The 24,463-nt window shown below is 44.5% G+C and overlaps 1 protein-coding gene across 5 annotated transcripts in view; it reads right to left on the bottom strand.

Annotated features, from left to right (window-relative positions):
* Nucleotides 1–24,463, bottom strand: part of LDAF1 (lipid droplet assembly factor 1) — a 150,055-nt gene that overhangs the window by 50,195 nt on the left and 75,397 nt on the right. For 4 of the 5 annotated variants that reach the window (XM_056535455.1, XM_056535456.1, XM_056535452.1 and 1 more), the window contains exon 2: nucleotides 17,290–17,434. In XM_056535455.1, the coding sequence (XP_056391430.1) occupies nucleotides 17,290–17,382 (93 nt within the window). In that variant the 5' untranslated portion in view covers nucleotides 17,383–17,434. Of the gene's footprint in view, nucleotides 1–17,289; nucleotides 17,435–18,655; nucleotides 18,730–24,463 lie in introns of those variants that run through there. The other variant, XM_056535454.1, reaches the window with a different exon arrangement.

Here is a 24,463-nt window from a genome sequence, read left to right as displayed (position 1 = left end):
GTGCCTCCAGCAGTTGCAAAAGTACAACTCCCAGCATGTACGGTCTGTCAGTAAATGCTGGGAGTTGTAGTTTTGAAACAGCTGGAGGCTTGCCCCCCATGTGAATGTACAGGGTACATTCACACAGACGGGTTTACAGTAAGTTTCCTGCTTGAAATTTGAGCTGCGGCAAATTTTTCGCCGCAGCGCAAACTCCTAGCGGGAAACTCACCGTAACCCGCCAGTGCGAATGTACCCTAAAAACTCTACACTAACACATAAACGCTAAATCACAACATATACACCCCCTTACACTGCCATACAATACGTTTTTCATTTTTATTGGAGGGGGGGCAGTGTTTCCAAAACGGAACCTCCAGCTGTTGCAAAACAACAACTCCCAGCATTTCCGGACAGCCACCGACTGTCCAGGCATACTGGGAGTTTAGCAACAGCAGGAGGCACCCTGTTTGGGAATCACTGGCGTAGAATACCCCTATGCAATCCCTAATTTAGTCCTCAAATGCGCATGGCGCTTTCAATTCAGAGCCCTGTCGTATTTCAAGGAAACCGTTTAGGGCCACATATGGGGTATTTCCGTACTCGGGAGAAATTGCACTACAAATTTTGGGGGGACTATTTTCCTTTTACCCCTTATGAAAAGGAAAAGTTGGGGGCTACACTGGCCTGTTCGTGTAAAAAATAATTACACTAACATGCTGGTGTTGACCCATACTTTATTTTCGCAAGCGTTAAAAGGAAAAATAGACCCGGAAAATTTGTAATGCAATTTCTCATGAGTACGGAAATACCCTATATGTGGGTGTTAAATGCTTTGCAGACAGACAACAATGCTCAGGAGTGAGAGCGCACTATGTACATTTGACGCCTAAATTGGTGATTTGCACAGGGGTGGCTGAATTTACAGCAGTTCTGACAAACACAAAAAAATAAATACCCACATGTGACTCAATTTTGGAAACTACACCCCTCACAGAACGTAACAAGGGGTATAGTGAGCCTTAACACCCCTCAGGTGTTTAATGAAAATTCTTAAAAGTTGGATGGAAAAATGAAAAAAAAAATATTTTTCACTAAAATGCTGGCGTTACCCTAAATTTTTCATTTTCACAAGGAAATAGGAAAAAAGCCCCCCAAAATGTGTAACCCCATTTCTTCTGAGTAAGAACATACCCCATATGTGGATGTAAAGTGCTCTGCGGGCGATCTACAATGCTCAGAAGAGAGGGAGCGCCAGTGGACCCCCCACATGTGACCCCATTTTGGAAACTACACCCCTCATGTAATGTATTAAGGGGTACAGTGAGCATTTACACCCCACAGGTGTCTGACAGATTTTTGGAACAGTGGTCCGTGAAAATGAAAAATTTAATTTTTAATTTGCACAGCTCACTGTTCCAAAGATCTGTCAGACACCAGTGGGGTGTAAATACTCACTGCACACCTTATTAAATTCTGTGACGGGTGTAGTTTCCAAAATGGGGTCACATGTGGGGGTCCACTGTCCACTGTGCTGGCAGCACGGGGGACTTTGTAAACGCACATGGCCCCTGACTTCCATTCCCAATGTTTTTTTTTCCAAAAGCTCAATGGCGCTCCTCCTCTTCTGAGCATTGTAGTGTGCCAGCAGAGCACTTGACGTCCACACATGGGTATTTTCATGCTCAGAAGAAATGGGGTTACAAATTTAGGGGGTCATTTTCTCCTATTACCCCTTGTAAAAATTAAAAATTTGGGGAAAAATCTGCATTTTAGTGAAAAAAAATTTTTAATTCATTTTACACATCCAACTTTAACAAAAAGTCGTCAAACACATGTGAGGTGTTAAGGCTCACTGTACCCCTTGTTACATTCCTTGAGGGGTGTAGTTTCCAAAATAGTATGCCATGTGGGATTTTTTTTTGCTGTTCTGGCAGCATAGGGACTTCCTAAATGCGACATGCCTCCCAAAAACCATTTCAGCAAAATTCGCTTTCCAAAAGCCAAATGTGACTCCTTCTCTTCTGAGCATTGTAGTGCGCCAGCAGAGCACTTTACGTCCACATATGGGGTATTTCCATACTCAGAGGAGATGGGGTTACAAATTTTGGGGGGCATTTTCTCCTATTACCCCTTGTAAAAATAGAAAATTTGGGGGAAAACTAGCATTTTAGTGAAAAAAAAATCATTTAACGAAAAGTCGTCAAACACCTGTTGGGTGTTAAGGTTCACTGTACCCCTTGTTACGTTCCTTGAGGGGTGTAGTTTCCAAAATAGTATGCCATGTGGGTTTTTTTTTTTTTTTTTGCTGTTCTAGCACCATAGGGGCTTCTTAAATGTGACATGCCCCCCAAAAACCATTTCAGAAAAACTCACTCTCCAAAATCCCATTGTCGCTCCTTCCCTTCTGAACCCTCTAGTGCACCCGACGAACACTTGACATACACATATTAGGTATTTCTTTACTCAAGAGAAATTGGGTTACACATTTTAGGAAGATTTCTCTCCTTTTACCCCTTGTAGACCCAATTTTAGAATTTTTACAAGAACATGCCAGTGTAAAAAATGAAGATTTTGTATTTTCTCCTTCAATTTGCTGATATTCCTGTGAAACACCTAAAGGGTTAACAAACCTTTTGAATGTCACTTTGAATACTTTGAGGGTAGCAGTTTTTATAACGGGGTATTTCTAACCTCTTAAGGACTCAGGGCGTACCTGTACGCCCTGAGCCCGATCCCGGTGTTTAAAACGGGGGCCACGCCGTGTCCCCGCATCCCACCGGTCTGTACCGGCTGCTATTCATAGCCGGGACCCTGGGCTAAGAGCGCGGCACCGATCATTGTGCCGCACACTATCAACCCTTCAGATGCGGCGATGAAAGTTGACTGCCGCGTCTGAAAGTGAAAGTAAAGGCTTCCCGGCAGCTCAGTCGGGCTGATCGGGACATCGCAATAAAATCGCGATCTTCTGATCAGCTAGGACGCGAGCGGAGACCCCCTTACCTTGCTCCGTCGCGTCCGATCGGTGTTTGATTGCTCCAAGCCTGAGCTACAGGCTTGAGCAATCGAGCCCCTATCTCGCTCATCCATGCAAAGCTATGGCTTTGCATGGATCAGGGTAAAAGATCAGTGTGTGCAGTGTTATAGCCGCCTATGGGAGCTATAACACTTCAAAAAAATAAAAATAAAGTTAACAAAAAGGTCCTTTAACCTCTTCCCTAATAAAAGTTTGAATCACCCCCCTTTTCCCATAAAAATAAGCATATGTGGTATCGCCGCGTGCGTAAATGTCCGAACGTAAACCGCACGGTCAATGGTGTACACGCAAAAAAAAATTCCAGAGTTCAACATAGCGTATTTTGGTCACTTTTTATACCATAAAAAAATGAATAAAAAACGATCAAAAAGTCCAATAGATGCAAAAATGATACCGATAAAAACTTCAGAACACGGCACAAAAATTAGCCCTCATACCAATCCGTACGCGGAAAAATTAAAAAGTTATAGGGGTCAGAAGATGACAATTTTAAACATATTGTTACGCCGAGCGCTCCGGGTCCCTGCTCATCCCCGGAGCGCTCGCGGCGTTCCTCTCTCTGCAGCGCCCCGGTCAGACCTGCTGACCGGGAGCGCTGCACTTACTTTGCCGGCGGGGATGCGATTCGCATAGCGGGACGCGCCCGCTCGCGAATCCCAAGTCACTCACCTGTCCCGGTCCCCGGCTGTCACGTCCGGGCGCGCGTGCGCCAGCTCTCTAAGATTTAAAGGGCCAGTGCACCAATGATTGGTGCCTGGCCCAATCAGTCTAATTAGCTTCCACCTGCTCCCTGTGTATATTACCTCACTTCCCCTTCACTTCCTTGCCGGATCTTGTTGCCTTTGTGCCAGAGAAAGCGTTACAGTGTTTGCCTTACCAGTGTACCTGACCTCTTGCTGTTGCTATTGACTACGAACCTTGCCGCCTGCCACGACCTTCTGCTACGTCTGACCTTGCCTCTGCCTAGTCCTTCTGTCCCACGCCTTCTCAACAGTCAGCGCGGTTGAGCCGTTGCCGGTGGATACGACCTGGTTGCTACCGCCGCAGCAAGACCATCCCGCTTTGCGACGGGCTCTGGTGAAAACTAGTAGCAACCCTAGAACCGGTCCACGCCAATCCCTCGCTGACACAGAGGATCCACATCCAGCTAGCCAAATCATAACACTTATACATTTTCCTGCACGTAGTTATGATTTTTTTCAGAAGTACGACAATATCCAACCTATATAAGTAGGGTATCATTTTAACCGTATGGACCTACAGAATAAAGATAAGTTGTCATTTTTACCAAAATATGCACTGCGTAGAAACGGAGCCCCCCCCCCCCCCCCCCAAACTTACAAAATGACATTTCTTCTTCAATTTTGTCGCACAATGAATTTTTTTTCCCATTTCGCCGTGGAGTTTTTGGTAAAATGACTAATGTCACTCCAAAGTAGAATTGGTGGCGCAAAAAATAAGCCATTATATGGAATTTTATGTGCAAAATTGAAAGCGTTATGATTTTTAGAAGGTGATGAGGAAAAAATGAAAATGCAAAAACGGAAAAACGCTGAGTCCTTTAGGGGCTAATATGAAGGCCCTTTAAATCCACTTCAAAGATGAACTGGTCCCTGAAATTTTTTTATTTTGAATATTTTGTGAAAAATTGGAAAATTGCTGCTATACTTTGAAGCCCTCTGATGTCTTCAAAAAGTAAAAAACATGTCAACTTTACGATGCAAACATAAAGTAAACATATTGTATATGTGAATCAATATATAATTTATTTGGAATATTCATTTTCCTTATAAGCAGAGAGCTTCAAAGTAACAAAAATGCAACATTTTCTATTTTTTCATCAAGTTTTTACATTTTTCACCAAGAAATTATGCAAGTATCGACAAAATTTTACCACTAAAAAAGTAGAATATGTCACGAAAAAACTATCTCAGAATGAAAGATAAAAGCATCCCAGAGTTATTAATGCTTAAAGTGACAGTGGTCAGATGTGCAAAAAATGGCCGGGTCCTACAGTGAAAATTGGCTGGGTCCTTAAAGGGGTATTCCGCCCCTAGACATCTTATCCCCTATCCAAAGCATAGGGGATAAGATGTCAGATCGCCACGGTCCCGCTGCTGGGGACCCCTGGGATCTCCGCTGCGGCACCGCGCTATCATTACAGCACAGAGCGAGTTCGCTCTGCACGTAATGATGGGCGGTACAGGGGCCGGAGCATCCTTACATCACGGCTCCACCCCTCGTGATGTCACGGCCCGCCCCTTTCAATACAAGTCTATGGGAGGGGGCGTGGCGTTCATCACGCCCCCTCCCATAGACTTGCATTAAGGGGACGGGCCGTGATGTCACGAGCGGCGGCACCATGACGTCACGCTGCTCCGGCCCCTGTATCGCCCGTCATTACGCACAGAGCGAACTCGCTCTGTGCTGTAATGATAGCGCGGTGCCGCAGCGGGGATCCCGGGGGTCCCCAGCAGCGGGACCGCGGCGATCTGACATCTTATCCCCTATCCTTTGGATAGGGGATAAGATGTCTAGGAGCAAAATGCAACATTGAGGGCGATTGACAATCTTACAGAGCAAGCAGTTAGTGGGGTAGAAATGGAGGTTGGAGAAACTAGCCAGGAGACCTAAGTAGGGAGCTGGGTTAATTTAGTTAGAGGGACTGGAAAGGGGGCAAGGAAAAGGAAGGTCACTTCTCCTTCTGATCTCCCAAGTAAAATTGCCAAGTTGGGCGATGATGCGAGGTCCTCAGTATCAGAGATGGCAACCCTAGTGGATACTGGTCTCCCTAACAGCCGGGGGAACAGCTCAACTAGTAGTGTGGGGGATGGTAACGCAGGTAGGCCAAGACAGTTAGTTGTGGTAGGGGATTCTATAATCAGGAAGACGGATAGAATAATTTGTCGCCAAGACCACCTCAACCGAATGGTTTGCTGTCTCCCTGGTGCCAGGGTTCGGCATGTGGTGGAAAGGGTGGACAAATTACTAGGGGGGGGGCTGGGGATGACCCAGCTGTCGTGGTTCATGTGGGAACCAACGACAGAATACATGGTAGGTGGAGGTCCTTGAAGAATAATTACAAGGAACTAGGTGCCAAGCTGAAGGGAAGGACCTCTAAGGTTGTGTTCTCTGGAATACTTCCTGTGCCATGCGCATCGCAGGAAAGACAGCGGGAGCTTAGGGAGTTAAATGCATGGCTTAAGTCGTGGTGTGAGGGGGAAGGGTTTGGGTTTTTAGAGCACTGGGCTGACTTTTCATTGGGGTACAAACTCTATTCTACGGATAATTTGCACCTGAATGGAAGGGGGTCCGCTGTGCTGGGGGAGAGAATCCTGGAAGGGGTGGCTGAGTATTTAAACTAGGTGAGTGGGGGGAGGATAATAAAGCAAAGAAAGCAGACAGTGGGATGGATAGGTTAGAGAGGGGTCAGGACATAATGGTGGGTGGAGAGGAGTCCTGTGGGGGGAGGTTAAGAGCAGTGGATAAGGAGATCCATGCCTTACAAACCAGCTGTAAAAATAAATGTAGCCCGAAAAATTGTAATCCCAATAATTCAAAAAATTCCATTAGCCCCAATAACTCAATAACTACAATAAGCCCCATTAACTCAAAAAATACCATTAGCCCCAATAACTTAAATAGTACAATTAGCCCTTATAACTCAAATAATAACATTAACCCCAATAACTCTGAAAATCCCATTAGTGAGACTATATGTGTAAAACTTAATGGAAATCTAAAGTGTATGTTCACAAATGCCAGAAGCCTAGCAAATAAAATGGGGGAGCTTGAGGCCTTGATACTGGAGTAACATATTGTAACATATTGATATAGTTGGGGTCTCTGAGACATGGCTGGACTCCTCGCATGACTGGGCTGTCAATCTGCAGGGGTTTACATTGTTTCGCAAGGAAAAAATGAACAGAAAAGGTGGTGGAGTCTGTCTGTATGTAAGAAGTGGTATGAAAGTCAGTGTGAACGATGCCGTAGTGTGTGATGATTCTGAGGATGTGGAATCACTGTGGGTAGAATTACAAAAGGAGGGAAATACTGAAAAAATAGTATTTGGTGTAATCTACAGACCCCCTAATATCACTGAAGAGATAGAAAGTCGGCTGTATAAACAAATAGAGAGGGCCGCCCGGGCAGGTACAGTGGTAATAATGGGAGATTTTAACTATCCAGATATAGAATGGGGCCGGGGACTGGCTAAAACTACAAAGGGGCGACAATTCCTAAATTTATTGCAGGATAATTTTATGGGCCAGTTTGTGGAGGACCCAACAAGAAGTGATGCCTTGTTGGATCTGATCATTTCCAACAACGCAGAGCTGGTTGGTAATGTAACTGTGCAGGAAAACCTTGGTAATAGCGACCACAATATAGTTACTTTTGACTTAAAATGTAGAAAACAAAGACAGACGGGGAAGGCAAAAACATATAACTTTAAAAAGGCAAATTTCCCTGGGCTGAGGGCTGCACTACAGGACATAGACTGGGGGGAGGTGTTGTCAAATACTGATACAGAAGGTAAATGGGACATCTTTAAATCAACTCTAAATAACTATACAGCTAAATATATACCAAAGGGGAACAAATATAAACAATGAAAACTAAATCCTACATGGCTGACAAATGAGGTTAAAAGAGCAATAAAACAACAAAAAATAGCCTTCAAAAAATTCAAATCTGATGGGTCAGCTATAACACTTAAACAGTACAAGGAGCTTAATAAAATCTGTAAAAATCTAATAAAAACAGCAAAAATTCAAAATGAGAGACAGGTGGCCAAAGAAAGCAAAACTAATCCTAAATATTTTTTTAGATATATAAATACAAAAAAACCAAGGAAGGACAGAGCATGTAGTTACATAGTTACATAGTTAGTACGGTCGAAAAAAGACATATGTCCATCAAGTTCAACCAGGGAATTAAGGGGTAGGGGTGTGGCGCGATATTGGGGAAGGGATGGGATTTTATATTTCTTCATAAGCATTAATGTTATTTTGTTCCAGGAATGTATCTAATCCTGTTTTAAAGCTGTTAATTGTTCCTGCTGTGACCAGTTCCTGAGGTAGACCGTTCCATAAATTCACAGTCCTCACGGTAAAGAAGGCGTGTCGCCCCTTGAGACTAAACTTTTTCTTCTCCAGATGGAGGGAGTGCCCCCTCGTCCTTTGGGGGGGGTTTAACCTGGAACAGTTTTTCTCCATATTTTTTGTATGGGCCATTAATATACTTATATACGTTTATCATATCCCCCCTCAAACGTCTCTTCTCAAGACTAAACAATTGTAACTCCTTTAATCGCTCCTCATAGCTAAGATGATCCATGCCCCATATTAGTTTAGTCGCGCGTCTCTGCACCCTTTCCAACTCTGCAGTGTCCCTTTTATGGACAGGTGCCCAAAACTGAACAGCATATTCCAGGTGAGGCCGTACCAATGCTTTATAAAGGGAGAGTGTTATGTCCCTGTCCCTTGAGTCCATGCCTCTTTTGATACATGACAATATCCTGCCGGCTTTGGAAGCAGCAGCCTGACATTGCATGCTATTCTGTAGTCTGTGATCTACAAGTACACCCAGATCCTTCTCTACCAGTGACTCTGACAGTTTAATCCCCCCTAAGACATATGACGCATGCAGGTTATTAGTACCCAGATGCATAACTTTACATTTATCCACATTGAGCCTCATTTGCCAAGTGGATGCCCAGACACTTGGTCTATCCAAGTCATCTTGTAACTTATGCACATCCTCTATAGACTGTACCGTGCTACAAAGCTTGGTGTCATCTGCAAAGATAGAAACAGAGCTGTTAATACCATCCTCTATATCATTGATAAATAAATTAAACAACAGCGGGCCCAGTACTGAACCTTGGGGTACACCACTAATAACCGGGGACCAATCAGAGTACGAATCATTGACCACCACTCTCTGGGTACGATCCATGAGCCAGTGTTCAATCCAGTTACAAACAAAAATTTCCAAACCCAAAGACCTTAACTTACCTGTCAGACGTCTATGAGGGACAGCAGGGATGTGGAAATCCTATAGCCCGACGCCCAGGACAAGTAGTTTTGGGCGCCGGGCAGGTGAATTGTTTATAGATTTAGCCCTGTATCGGGCTAGCAGGGACAGACAGACGTCCCCCTTATTTTTCTATACTGTCGGTGTGAGGCGCAGGAGCCGATGGAAGTCTCCACCTCACACCAGCACTCAGGGTGTATGGAGGGGACGGCGGCCTCCAGCTGACTGCAGAGCCCCCCCTTATCTCCCCTCCCGGAGGATGGACGGAGCTCAGAAGACACAGCAGGGGGAGAGAAAGGACGTAGACAGCTCCGTGCACAGCTCCATCTCCCACACACAGCTCTACCCCTCCCCCTCCCCCTGCTCTGTCTAGACAGGACCTAATCCACCACAGGGCGGTTGCTTGTTTGCACGGGGAAAACACAGAGCAGGGGGAGGAAGGGGGAGAGAGGAGAGGACGGAAATCTCACCTCACACCGGCGGTGACTACAGCTCTGATGTCCACTCATGGCGGCTCAGGTGAGGAGACCGAGAATACAGGCGGCAGGAAGGGTGGTTGTATATGAATGGTGTGAGTGTATGTATGATGGGGGGGCAGCGACAGGTGTATGTATAATGTGTGCATATGTATGGTGTATATCAGTGTTTCCCAACCAGGGTGCCTCCAGCTGTTGCAAAACTACAACTCCCAGCATGCCCTGGGCATGCTGGGAGTTGTAGTTTTGCAACAGCTGGAGGCACCCTGGTTGGGAAACACTGGTGGATATGTATGGTGTGAGTGTATGTGTGTATGATGTCTATGTGTGATGTGTATGTAATGTATGATGTGTGTATAATGTCTAAGTGTGATGTGTGTGTTTGTGATGTATGATGTGGGGTGGGCAGCGGCAGGTGTATGTATGATGTGTGCATATGTATGGTGTATATGTATGGCGTATATGTATGGTGTGAGTGTATGTGTGTATGATGTATGTGTATATGTAATGTATGATGGGGGCAGCGGCGGGTGTATGTATGGTGTGAGTGTATGTGTGTATGATGTCTATGTGTGATGTGTGTATGATGTCTGTCTGTGTGATGTGTATGTAATGTGTGTGTATGTAATGTATGATATAGGGGGCAGCGGCAGGTGTATGTATGATGTGTGTGTGTGTGTGTGTGTATGTATGGTGTATATGTATGGTGTGAGTGTATGTGTGTATGTAATGTATGATGTGGGGGGGCAGTGGCGGGGGTGTGTGTATGTAATGTATGATATGGGGGCAGTGGCGGGGGTGTATGTATGATATGTGTATGCATGAATGTTTTGTATAGGAGCGGACTGTCACGTCGGGCATTAGGGCAGTTGTGCCATCTAATTTTATTTATTTTTAGTGGCACCCGCACTGAATTGCACCCCCAGAATCCCCCCCTTCATACTCATCCGCCAACCAAGAGCCCCACGGATGCACACAAACACGCCTGAACCAAAACTACAACTCCCAGCATGTTGCACCATAACCTAAACTGTAGAACTATAAAGTGCAACATGCTGGGAGTTGTAGTTTTGGTTCGGGTCAGCTGCAGAGCTATAGGCTGCATCAGGGCATGCTGGGTGTTGTAGTTACTAACTGCAATTCCCAGTATTCCTTGACACATCCTATGGCTCTGCAGCTGACACAAACCAAAACTACAACTCCCAGCATGTCCCACAATAACCTTAACTGTCCTACTATACAGTGCAACATGCTGCAACACCCACACAACCATAGACTGTATCAGGGCATGCTGGGAGTTGTAGTTATCTAGTAACTAAATGCAACTTCCAGCATTTTCTGACACAAAATGCAGCACATAAACTGGAGAAGCAGAACCCCCCCCCCCCCCCCAGTAACACATAAGTCCCTATGAAGACTGAAAAATTGTGATTAAAATATTGTAAAAAGTGCGTATATATGTGAATAAGCCCCTTTCCTAATAAAAGTTTCCAATTTTCTTTAAATAAAAATAATGTACAAAAATAAACATAAGTTGTATCGCTGCATGTGGAAATGTCCAGACTATTAAAATATGTTAATTAAACCGTACGGTGAACGGTGTAAATGTAAAGAATAGTCCAGAATTGCAAATTTTTGGTCACTTCATATGAGAAATTTTTTATAAGGTGATCAAAAAGTTACATCTAGACTTATCTGGGCTTGTCTGGGGTGTAAGAGGATCTACAGCTCTCCGGCCGCTAATAGACTGACATACTGCGATCACCTATTAAACCATTAGATCACCGCTGTCAGCAGTGTCTAAAGGAATCGTATATCCATCCCTGGTGGTCTAGTGGGGGGGGGGTTCAGACTATTTTGGTTGAAATTATTTCATCTACCAGGACAAGTGGATTTTCTTGAGGGACAAGTAGATTGTGTTCCGCTTTAGTCCCTTGGACAAGTAGTTTTTTTTTTAATTTCCACACCCCTGGACAGTATCAAATGCTTTAGCAAAATCCAGAAACACTATATCCACAGCCATTCCTCTGTCAAGGCTTCTACTCACCTCTTCATAAAAGCAAATTAGATTGGTTTGACAACTTCTATCCTTAGTAAACCCATGCTGGCTATCACTTATAATACAATTATCCCCTATGTATTCCTGTATGTAATCCCTTATAAGTCCTTCAAACAATTTACCCACAATGCACGTTAAACTTACCGGTCTATAGTTTCCTGGGGAAGACCTAGAGCCCTTTTTGAAGATTGGCACCACATTCGCCTTGCGCCAGTCCCTTGGCACAATACCAGACACCAGAGAATCTCTAAATATCATGAACAGGGGTACGGATATTACTGAACTTACCTCTCTAAGAACTCTTGGGTGCAATCCATCTGGCCCTGGAGATTTGCTTACATTTATATTACTTAACTTACCTTGTAACATGTCTACATTAAGCCAGTTCAGTACATTACATGATGTGTTACCAGCACTGACCTGGCCAATGTCAGCTCCTTCTTCCATAGTGTATACAGAACTAAAGAACCCATTCAGTAGCTCCGCTTTCTCTTGATCGCCTGTGACAACCTCCCCATTATCATTATTAAGGGGTCCTACATGCTCTGTCCTTGTTTTTTTTGCATTTATATATCTAAAAAAATATTTAGGATTAGTTTTGCTTTCTTTGGCCACCTGTCTCTCGTTTTGAATTTTTATTATTTATTACATTTTTACAGATTTTATTAAGCTCTTTGTACTGTTTAAATGTTATAGCTGACCCATCAGATTTGTATTTTTTGAAGGCTATTTTTTTGTTGTTTATTGCTCTTTTAACATCATGTGTCAGCCATGTAGGATTTAGTTTTAATCGTTTATATTTGTTCCCCTTTGGTATATATTTAGCTGTATAGTTATTTAGAGTTGATTTAAAGATGTCCCATTTACCTTCTGTATCAGTATTTGACAACACCTCCCCCCAGTCTATGTCCTGTAGTGCAGCCCTCAGCCCAGGGAAGTTTGCCTTTTTAAAGTTATATGTTTTTGCCTTCCCCGCCTGTCTTTGTTTTCTACATTTTAAGTCAAAAGTAACTATATTGTGGTCGCTATTACCAAGGTTTTCCCGCACAGTTACATTACCAACCAGCTCTGTGTTGTTGGAAATGATCAGATCCAACAAGGCATCACTTCTTGTTGGGTCCTCCAAAAACTGGCCCATAAAATTATCCTGCAATAAATTTAGGAATTGATACCCCTTTGTAGTTTTAGCCAACCGCGGACCCCAATCTATATCTGGATAGTTAAAGTCTCCCATTATTACCACTGTACCTGCCCGGGCGGCCCTCTCTATTTGTTTATGAAGCCGAACTTCTATATCTTCAGTGATATTAGGGGGTCTGTAGATTACCCCAAATATTATTTTTTCAGTATTTCCCTCCTTTTGTAATTCTACCCACAGTGATTCCACCTCCTCAAAATCATCACACACTATGGCATCGTTCACACTGACTTTCATACCACTTCTTACATACAGACAGACTCCACCACCTTTTCTGTTCATTCTATCCTTGCGAAACAATGTAAACCCCTGCAGATTGACAGCCCAGTCATGCGAGGAGTCCAGCCATGTCTCAGTGACCCCAACTATATCAATATGTTCCTCCAGTATCAAGGACTCAAGCTCCCCCATTTTATTTGCTATGCTTCTGGCATTTGTGAACATACACTTTACATTTCCATCCTTTATGTTATTGGGGTTAATGGGATTCAAGGGTGTAAGTTTTATTTTCCTATGAAGCCTATTCCTATTAACTATTCTAACCCCTCCCTCCGCTCCACCCCCAGGTACATTTATAATTCCCACCTCTCTATCTACACTATCTTCCCCCTCTTTGCTGTAGGTTCCCTCCCCCCCAAGTCCCTAGTTTAAACACTCCTCCACCCTTCTAGCCATCTTCTCCCCAAGCAAAGCTGCACCCTCCCCATTGAGGTGCAGCCCGTCCCTACGGTAGAGCCGGTAACCGACAGCGAAGTCAGCCCAGTTCTCCATGAACCCAAACCCTTCCTTCCTACACCAGCTTCTGAGCCACTTGTTTACCTCCCTGATCTCCCACTGCCTCTCTGGTGTGGCTCGTGGTACTGGTAGTATTTCAGAAAATACTACCTTGGAGGTCCTTGCCTTAAGCTTGCGGCCTAAGTCCCTGAAATCATTTTTAAGGACACTCCACCTACCTCTTACTTTGTCATTGGTGCCAATATGTACCATGACTACTGGGTCCTCTCCAGCCCCGCCCAGCAACCTGTCAACCCGATCCGCGATGTGCCGAACTCGTGCGCCAGGCAGACAACACACTGTTCGGCGATCCCGGTCTTTGTGACAGATTGCCCTGTCTGTCCCCCTAATAATTGAATCCCCCACCACTAGTACCTGTCTGGCCTGCCCTGTACTCCTCCCTCCCTCCTTACTGAAGCAGACACCCCCCTGGCGGTCAGAGGCGGTATCCTGCTGCAGTTCTGCTAGCTCTGTAATGGCATCCCCCTCATCTGCCAAGCGGGCAAACTTGTTGGGGTGTGCCAGTTCAGGACTAGCCTCCCTGACACTTTTTCCCCTACCCCTCTTTCTAACTAACCCAGCTAACTGCCTGACTGTCCTGCAACTCCGTCCCACTGTCCTCCCCCACCTCTATTCCCGAGAGTGCCTGCTCAGTGAGCACGAGACTCCTCTCCATGTTGTTAATGCTTCTCATTGTTGCCAGTCGCCCCTCTAGATGCAGGATATGGGCTTCCAAACGGACAACTAGCACACATCTCGCACAACAATATGCACCCTCAAACTGTTGTTCAAGGATTGCATACATTGAACAGGATGTCCATTGGACTGCATTTTCCAACATGGAGGCCATCTAGTTATGGGGATTTCACAAATGTATAGGAAAAAACAGACAAATTTTTGTAGACCTTGTGGGTTCAGCGATCTCAACCACCTGCTTTCAAACTCCTGTTTTTGTAACTCCTCTTTCACAGCAACACTCACAAGAGCAAGCTCTCAATAAGAGTCCCAAGCTAAGATTAATACACTTGTGCCCAATCTACTCCTCCTCCCCTTAGAGGTGGAACGGAGAAAAAAATAATAAAAAATGAAAAAGGGTGTTTAAACTCTAACAGTTATCCCACTATGTGCAAAAGAGAAAGACTTACCCAAAATATGAATGTGGACTATAGGCAGTCGCACCCACTCCACAGATTCACTCCGCACAACAGATAATCACAGTTTTTGTAACTCCTCTTTCACGCCCCCTCTTACACAGCAACACTCAGAAGAGCAAGCGTAGGACCTCTTAATAAAGATAATGGGGAGGTTGTCACGGGCGATCAAGAGAAGGCGGAGCTACTGAATGGGTTCTTTAGTTCTGTATACACTATGGAAAAAGGAGCTGACATTGGCCAGGTTAGTGCTGGTAACACATCATGTAATGTACTGAACTGGCTTAATGTAGAGATGGTACAAGGTAAGTTAAGTAAAGTAAATGTAAGCAAATCTCCAGGACCTGATGGACTACACCCAAGAGTTCTTAGAGAGGTAAGTTCAGTAATATCTGTACCCCTGTTCATGATATTTAGAGATTCTCTGGTGTCTGGTATTGTGCCAAGGGACTGGCGCAAGGCTAATGTGGTACCAATCTTCAAGAACGGCTCTAGGTCTTCCCCAGGCAATTATAGACCGGTAAGTTTAACGTTTATTGTGGGTAAATTGTTTGAAGGACTTATAAGGGATTACATACAGGAATACATAGGGGATAATAGTATTATAAGTGATAGCCAGCATGGGTTTACTAAGGATAGAAGTTGTCAAACCAATCTAATTTGCTTTTATGAAGAGGTGAGTAGAAGCCTTGACAGAGGAATGGCTGTGGATATAGTGTTTCTGGATTTTGCCAAAGCGTTTGATACTGTCCCTCACAGACGTCTGACAGGTAAGTTAAGGTCCTTGGGCTTGGAAACTTTAGTTTGTAACTGGATTGAACACTGGCTCATGGATCGTACCCAGAGAGTGGTGGTCAATGATTCGTACTCTGATTGGTCCCCGGTAATTAGTGGTGTGCCCCAAGGTTCAGTACTGGGCTCGCTGTTGTTTAATTTATTTATCAATGATATAGAGGATGGTATTAACAGCTCTGTTTCTATCTTTGCAGATGACACCAAGCTTTGTAGCACGGTACAGTTTATAGAGGATGTGCATAAGTTACAAGATGACTTGGATAGACTAAGTGTCTGGGCATCCACTTGGCAAATGAGGTTCAATGTGGATAAATGTAAAGTTATGCATCTGGGTACTAAGAACATGCATGCATCGTATGTCTTAGGGGGGATTAAACTGGCAGAGTCACTGGTAGAGAAGGATCTGGGTGTACTTGTAGATCACAGACTACAGAATAGCATGCAATGTCAGGCTGCTGCTTCCAAAGCCGGCAGGATATTGTCATGTATAAAAAGAGGCATGGACTCGAGGAACAGGGACATAATACTCCCCCCTTATAAAACATTGGTACGGCCTCACCTGGAATATGCTGTTCAGTTTTGGTCGCCTGTTCATAAAAGGGACACTGCGGAGTTGGAAAGGGTGCAGAGACACGCGACTAAACTAATATGGGGCATGGAACATCTTAGCTATGAGGAGCGATTAAAGGAGTTACAATTGTTTAGTCTTGAGAAGAGACGTTCAAGGGGGGGATATGGTAAACGTATATAAGTATATAAATGGCCCATACAAAAAATATGGAGAAAAACTGTTCCAGGTTAAACCCCCCCAAAGGACGAGGGGGCACTCCCTCCGTCTGGAGAAGAAAAGGTTTAGTCTAAAGGGGTGACACGCCTTCTTTACCGTGAGGACTGTGAATTTATGGAACGGTCTACCTCAGGAACTGGTCACAACAGGAACAATTAACAGCTTTAAAACAGGGTTAGATACATTCCTGGAACAAAATAACATTAATGCTTATGCAGAATTATTAAACTACATCCCTTTCCCTTATCCCCTTACACCCTTCACTTCAATTCCCTGGTTGGACTTGATGGACGTATGTCTTTTTTCAACCATACTAACTATGTAACTATGTAACTATGGAATACCCCTTTAAGGGGTTAAGTTTGAGAATTTGCACAGTTGATGGCTGTCTAAATACTTTTTGCCCCACTGTATATGGCAGCATATCTGTACCATCTTCGTGCACAGGTCTCTGTCTTCTCTGACCTCCCCTTACATCCTAAGGGGAGCCCACCATCAGTTTTATGCTGCCCAAACTGCAGGCATCATAAAACTAATGCAGGCAGCACAATGTCAGGACACTATAAATTACTTGGATGTGCTCAGGCGTTTAAAAAAAAAAAAACAACAACATAGTTTAAAAATGCCGCCAGTCATGGTGGCGAGTCGCGGTGGCTGCTCCCACCAGTACTGAGTGACCTGTCTCTTTCTATACACAGAGAGAAAGGGGTGTCACTCAGGAAGGCCAAGGCATAGCAGCTGCGGGGCTTCCCCTGTGACTACTCACCTGGGTCCCAGCAGCATTTTTAAACTACAAACTACTCTGAAATGCCTGAGTATCCGAGCAATTCATAGTGTCCCATCATCAGTCCTGTTGGGGTACAATTTGGGCAACATAAAACTGATGACAGGTTCCCTTTAATATAAATCCCTTTTACTGGTCTCTGACTGTTGTGCCAAGACATTAACACAATTCACAAAAAGTTTTATAGTGAAAGAAATATAAATGGAGCAGAACCTTGGAGTTATTATTGATGGTGTTCATGACGGAGTTGATCTGCTTCTGTAACCCCTGCATTCTCTCTCCGCACTCCATTTCCGGACTGGCCATGCCGATTTCCTGTGGCCAGTGTCCAGCCAGGATATTTTAATAGCAGCAGATTCTTAAAAGGAAAAAACAAAATATGTATACGTAAATGTTACATTCACATTGTTATCAGATTCAACAGCTTAAAATTATTCCCTTGTTTTGGTGCACTAAACGGTCAGTATCATTGGGGCCACCCATTTAGGCATTATTAATACTGGATTGGAATCCCAGATGCCTGTAAGTATCATAGACTCTGCCCTGTAAGTCTATAAAAGGGGTTTTCAGGTTAGAAAAACATACCTGCATTGTTCCAGAAACAGCTCAAATCTTGTCCTCAGTTTGTTTGTATAGCAGACCAGCTCAGACATCTAATGCCACATTCAACGGACAGATGCGGCGCTGTTTTCACAAGCCTTGATAACCTCTTTAGGGTATGTACACATGTAGAGAATTTTCTGCATATTTTCTGCTGATGATTTTGCTACCCATTAACATCAATGGGTAGCAAAATCAGCTGCAGAAAATATGCAGCAGATCCTGTTCATGTGAACATACCCTAAAAGTGCCTGCTCAGCAGCCTTTACAGTTTTCCCTTTGTCCCTACCCAGGGTACTCCTCTCAGTCCCACGGCACTACAAGTACCTAACTGCCGTATAAATGATTAGCATGCAAAAATAAAAAAGACACTTTTCAGAAACAGGAAAAAGAAGACCATAGCACTCACCCTTCTTGTTGGCAAACGTGGGGGAGGGATTTTATTTGAACATCAGAGGTGCAACATATAATGATTCTTTATTCTTATTTTCCACTAAAATGCAGGTTTTTCCCAAGATTTTACATTTTTACAAGGGGTAATAAGAGAAATGCCCCCCAAAATGTGTAACCCCATCTTTTCTGAGTATGGAAATACCCCATGTGTGGACATCAAGTGCACTGCGGGCGCACTACAATGCTCAGAAGAGAAGGAGTCACATTTGCAAATTTTGCTGAAATTGGGGGGGGGGGGGCATATCGCATTTAGGAAGCCCCTATGGTGCCAAGACAGCAAAAAAAAAAAATATGACATACTATTTTAGAAACTACACCCCTCAAGGAACGTAACAAGGGGTTCAGTGAGCCTTAACACCCCACAGGTGTTTGATAAATATTCAGGAAGTGGGATGTGAAAATGAAAAATTTGATTTTTTTACACTAAAATGCTAGGGTTACCCCAAATTTTTCATTTTCACAAGTGGTAAAAGGTGAACATGTCAATGTAAATGTGTAAATACATTTCTTTGGAGTAAGGACATACCTCATATCTTGGCGTAAACAGCATGTCTAAGAGGTGCCGGAGATCAGTCAGGGTCCATGAGCTTTGGCTTTCTCCTATGGAGCCAGAACAGTGGGACCCCCCCTCAAGGGGCATTATATGGGGTAAATAACTGGGGTACACTAAATAACTAAAATGGGGTACAGTGGGACATAAAATAATAAATTATGTTCCCAGAATGATGACCCAGAGCATAGTCAAAACTAAAAAAATATGCCCACCCCCAACTCTATGCTCTGAATCATCATTCTGGGAATGTGATGTGTGTGGCCGTCCCTAACTTGTTGCCTCAAATGTGCACCCCGCTCAGGTGGAGAGAGAGCGCTGCACATTTGAGGCAACATAAAAAAGTCCCCGATAATAGTGACTCAGTGACCCATGACCCATTTTTTGTAAAAAAAAAAAAATACCCCCAGAGGTCTTATCAGTTTTTTTTTGTTTTGTTTTTTCAGATGAAACATTATTTTGGGCAATTTAGTGGTTTATGGGGTTAAAACTTGGAGTGTACTCTGGACTTTGTACATTGGGGTCAAATTATGGAAAATTAAAATGAGAAGGGGAAATGTAGTACTGCATGGAAGTGTGATACTCCCTGAAGCAATTCTTAATGCAGAGGCCCGGATGATCGGGGCAAGTGTCACATTGAGTGGTGGTGTCCTTCCGAATCCCCCTCCTGTTACACACTCTGCATCTTTTCTGTGTTCGTCCCTTCTTTCCAGTGTGGGGGACTTCACCTGGAAAGTGTTGGCCTGGGACGATACTGGCATCTATAACTCCAGTTCCTTGTGAAGTCCGGCCTGCTCTTTCCCGGTCCCAAAGATCAGGACCTTTAGGACTTCTTCTTGGAACTGGAGGAATGTCCCTGTGTTGCCAGCGTGCTGGGACAGTACAAAAGAGTTGTACACGGCAACCGGTACCAAGTAGACCGCAACTTTTTTGTACCATACCCGTGTTTTGCGCATGGCCATGTATGGCTTGAGGACTTGATCAGAAAGATCAACTCCCTCCATATACCGACTGTAGTCCAGAATACAATCAGGCTTGAGGACCAGTGTTGTGGTACCACGCACAGGGACAGGTGAGCTGCCGTTGCCATGGTCAGCATAAGCACATCCCTCTTATCCTTATACTTGACCAACAACAGGTTTTCATGGGCAAGGGCACGGGACTCACCCTTGGGAATAGGTGTCTGGATCAAATTTAGAGGGAGGCCTCTCTGGTTTCTCCGCATGGTCCCACAAGCGGACGTCGATCTGGCGGCAAGGAATGTGAAGAGAGGGATGCAGGTATAAAAGTTGTCCACGTCCACGTGGTAAACCTTATCCAGCAATGGGTGCACAAGCTCCCAAACGAGTTTCCCGCTAACACCCAGAGTGGGGGAACAATCTGGGGGTTCAATACGGGAATCTCGTCCCTCATACACTCTAAACTTGTAAGTGTACCCAGAGGTACTCTCACAAAGTTTATAGAGCTTCACGCCATATTGCGCCCGCTACGAGGGAATATACTGGTGGAAGAGGAGCCTCCCCTTAAAACTCATAAGAGATTCCTCAACCGAGAGCTCCCTAAGCGGTACTTAGGCCTCCCAAAATTTGGCCCCAAAGTGATCGATGACCGGCCTCACTTTGTAAAGCCGGTCATAGGTGGGATCACTTCGGGGTGGACATGCCTTATTATCTGCATAATGAAGGCATTTCCGAATGGCCTCGAACAGCTTCCGTGTCATGGCCATACTGTAAAGCGGGGTCTTGTATAGGACGTCCCTGCTCCAGTAGTGCCTGACACTAGGCTTTTTGTCCAGGCCCATATGCAGCAAGAGGCCCCAAAATGTCATCATCTCTGCTGCATAAATGGCGCTCCATTCATTGGGCCTGGCCAAAAAAGAATCAGGGTGGTGGGCGATGAACTGCCTGGCGTACAGAGTCGTCTGCTCCACCATTAGATTGACCAGGCCGTCACTGAAAAAAATAACTGAAATAGTCAATTTCAGTGAACCCAGCTGTGTCAATCCGGATTCCGGAGTCGCCAACAAACTCCGGAACCCATGGCTGATAACTCTCTGGGGGTCTCCAGGCAGGTTCACCGGAAGGGAGCTCCGTTAAACTTGTCTGGGGGGGGGGGGGGGGACCGGACTCCTAGTACCAGCGGCATTGTCGCTTGTACTAGTGCCGGCCACTGGGTCACTATCACGGGGGGGTGCGTGGCCTCGCCTGGCGGCGTCTCCACCGCCGTACAGGGGACTCATCATTACTGCTAAATGATGAGGAGGACGATGAAGAACACACGAATGTTGGATCTTCATCGTCCTCACTGGCAGATTCTGAATCTGAGGCAAGAAAAGCGTATGCCTCCGCTGCCGAAAATGCCTGGCGAGCCATCGCCTTTTTCTACGGTGGCTGGGGGTGGTGGTGGGTTGGCGGTGTCGGGGATGGGGGGAGTATGTACTTCGTGTTATTGGTGTAACTATAAACTATATGGGGGGGGGAGCACTGCGGCAAAAAAAAAATGGGGGCCCAAATACAGCGCCCTGAACCCCTAATAGGGCCCGGGTCACACTGAAAAATTGCGACGGACCCTTGGGGACCTATTAGGGGGTCTGGGGGGTGGGGGGAAATTTTTACTTTTTTTTTTTACTTTTATTTAACTTTTTACCCTACCTTTCCCTGGATTGTATTCTTTCCCTGATCTATGGGGGGCTTCTTTTCTTCTGTGGGGGCTCCGATCTCAGCAGAGGGGGGGTCCCGGTCTTCCTGCAGCAGCTCTGACCGCTGTCTGAACCCAGCCAGCCGTGGGAGCTGCAGGAGGATGCGGTTAACCCCTCCCCTGCCGACTGCTATTGGCTGGCCAATAGCAGTGATCCTGGGGGGGTGACTAATTCGCCACCTCCCCATAGATACAGGAGGTGATCGGGGGTGTATCCTACACCCCCAATCACCTTGTATCTTGGGGTCAGCGGGTCACCAGTGACCCGCATCACCGGAATTGCAGCGATTCACAAGGGTGAATTTGCTTGCGATTTTTTGCGATCGCCGACATGGGGAGTCTAATGATCCCCCTGGGCGTTTGCACGGCATTTAAGCAGGCATCCCGGTCCGATCCCTGCCCGGCGGGGACCGGAATTGTACATGACGTACGCGTACGTCATGGGTCCTTAAGTACCAGGGTGTCATGACGTACTTTCATTTTGCAGAGTCCTTGTTAAAAACTGAAAGAAGCAATCTGATTGGTTGCTATGGGCAACTTTTCCTCTGGACAGGTTTTGATAAATCTCCCCCGTGAAGCTTACATTTACACTAAGAATTAGGCCCTTTTTGATCATATCCTCATTACTTTTATTTTTGATGCTGAAGTAACATCACAGGCCCCTAAAACATTTTAGCGGATTAAAGAATGGTGAAGCTGCAACAAAAAGGAAAAAAGTTGTCTGCACTATATAACCCCTTTAACACTAACATTTACAAAATGGAAAGAATACACATAATGAGATCTCCCTCTTCCAGTAGTGTCCCTACTATGAGCCTTTTAATCCGGAGGGATGGCTGAGCGAGTCAGCAGGAGTCTAATATAACTACTTTGAGTATGTGCCGCTATGTGATTCACAGGGTAAGGGCTCCTCTAGGCAATTTGTAACTCAATGAAGGGGGAATAATTATTCTCCTCCCCCTAGTTAAACACAGCAGGGCTCATACATGGATTCCTAGAAAGGCTATAGTAATTTCTTGCAATGCAAATGGTCTTGTTCATATCAACCTGTAATTTTACTGCATGTATATAATATATATATATATATATATATATATATATATATATATATATATATATATATATATATATATATATATATAATCTATATGGATTTGTTCCACAGACTTTTCATTCAGGACTGTGCTGAATTGTCCTGTAGTGGTAATTTTTAAGTCTGTAATGTGTTAAAAGGTGTGCCAGTCATTTGTTATATACATTGGTTAAAAATTTGTATATTTTTGTCCCTGCTGCTATTGCCTGTGCGTCTCTGTGAGGAGACCAAATACAGGAAGTGAGGGTGGAAAAGCAGGGCTCTGTGCGGCGAGGACAAGCAGGGCTCTGTGCGGCGAGGACAAGCAGGGCTCTGTGCGGCGAGGACAAGCAGGGCTCTGTGCGGCGAGGACAAGCAGGGCTCTGTGCGGCGAGGACAAGCAGGGCTCTGTGCGGCGAGGACAAGCAGGGCTCTGTGCGGCGAGGACAAGCAGGGCTCTGTGCGGCGAGGACAAGCAGGGCTCTGTGGGGCGAGGACAAGCAGGGCTCTGTGGGGCGAGGACAAGCAGGGCTCTGTGCGGCGAGGACAAGCAGGGCTCTGTGCGGCGAGGACAAGCAGGGCTCTGTGCGGCGAGGACAAGCAGGCAAATTTCTTGAATTTTGTCACTGCACAGACACATAAGCTATAGCTACAGGGACAAGACAGCATTTTCATTTTCAGCAAATTCATTTTTTTGACCAATGCATATTACAAATATATAAATATTATTTACTACATTACATTAAAAAAAAAGTTTTTGCAAATGACAGTGCCTCTGTAAGGTCTCAGGTTTTAGGTCTGAATTAATTTTAGGGATCTGATCTGGTGTCTGAGTTCATTAGTGTTCATCATAACACCTCTGAGGAAGCAACGCAGAGGTTCCGTAATGCTTTAAGTTTCAGTGGGGCACTCATCCCAATAATTTACATCAGCATGTTTATCCATCTGGTCCCTTGTCTGGATTATATTTTAGAATAGGGGATAAGATGTCTGATCGCGGGGGGGTTGTGGAGTAAGCTCAGGAGTTCCTTTGTATATTATTTCTCTAATAAAAGTACAGAATAGAGTGAAATGAGCTGAATAGAGTTTTTGCCTTTTCTCTCTATAGCTTTGGGAGTTAATTTTAGGGGTCCAGTCTGGGGTTCGAATGCATTTAGATGTCTGGTCTAGTTTGAATTAATTTATTTGTCTAGTTCAGTGTTTCACAACCAGGGTGCCTCCAACTGTTGCAAAACTACAACTCTCAGCATGCCCATACAGCCAAGGGCAAGTAGTTTTGCAACGACTGGAGACACCCTGGTCTGGAATCACTGGTCTAGTTTGATGTACAAAGTGTCCAAAACAAAAATGATGTCTTTGCGTTTAGTTCAGACCTTTATCTGACAACAGAGTAAAACTAGTTCCCATGATGAAGTGAAACCCACACGAAATATGTCAGACAGAATGCAAGAGTTATTTTTATGGATGGCATTACAACAGTGTAATTTTTTTACACAAACATTCAGATTAAATAGAAATTCACAGAAATATTGTAGTAATGGCAACTTGTGTTACTCTTATTGTTGTGTAAGCCCGACCATGCATTCTCCCCCGAGAAGCATTTAAAGGGCTCTTCTAGACTTGCAGCTCATGCCAAGTCTGTGCGGTCTGATCAATATACAGTATTACATACCCAACCTGTTATTATATTCCTTCCTATTTTTGATAAATCTTTTCCATTGATGTGTAATTGTGATAATTGTGTAATTGTGATAAATGTAATATATACACATACGCGTACCTATCCTAATACCAGTGCTATAATTCTGACAAGTGACCATAATGTCCTAGGTTTAATGCATTTACAGTAAATTAAATAACATCTTTTCTTTCTAAGAATACAGCTGTACAGTACACAAAAGCCCTGAGGCTTTAAACTACTCCTAGGCAAAGATCTGGATAAAATCTCCTTTACAGTATGAATAATATATGAACTATACCGTCATGAATGTCTTTTTTTCTGTCTTTTTTAATGC

The sequence above is a fragment of the Hyla sarda genome, chromosome 8 (assembly GCF_029499605.1).
Source record: "Hyla sarda isolate aHylSar1 chromosome 8, aHylSar1.hap1, whole genome shotgun sequence".
NCBI classification, from domain to species: Eukaryota; Metazoa; Chordata; class Amphibia; order Anura; family Hylidae; genus Hyla; species Hyla sarda.
Note: the sequence above shows the minus strand (reverse complement) of the source record. Positions and strands in the feature narration are given on the sequence as shown.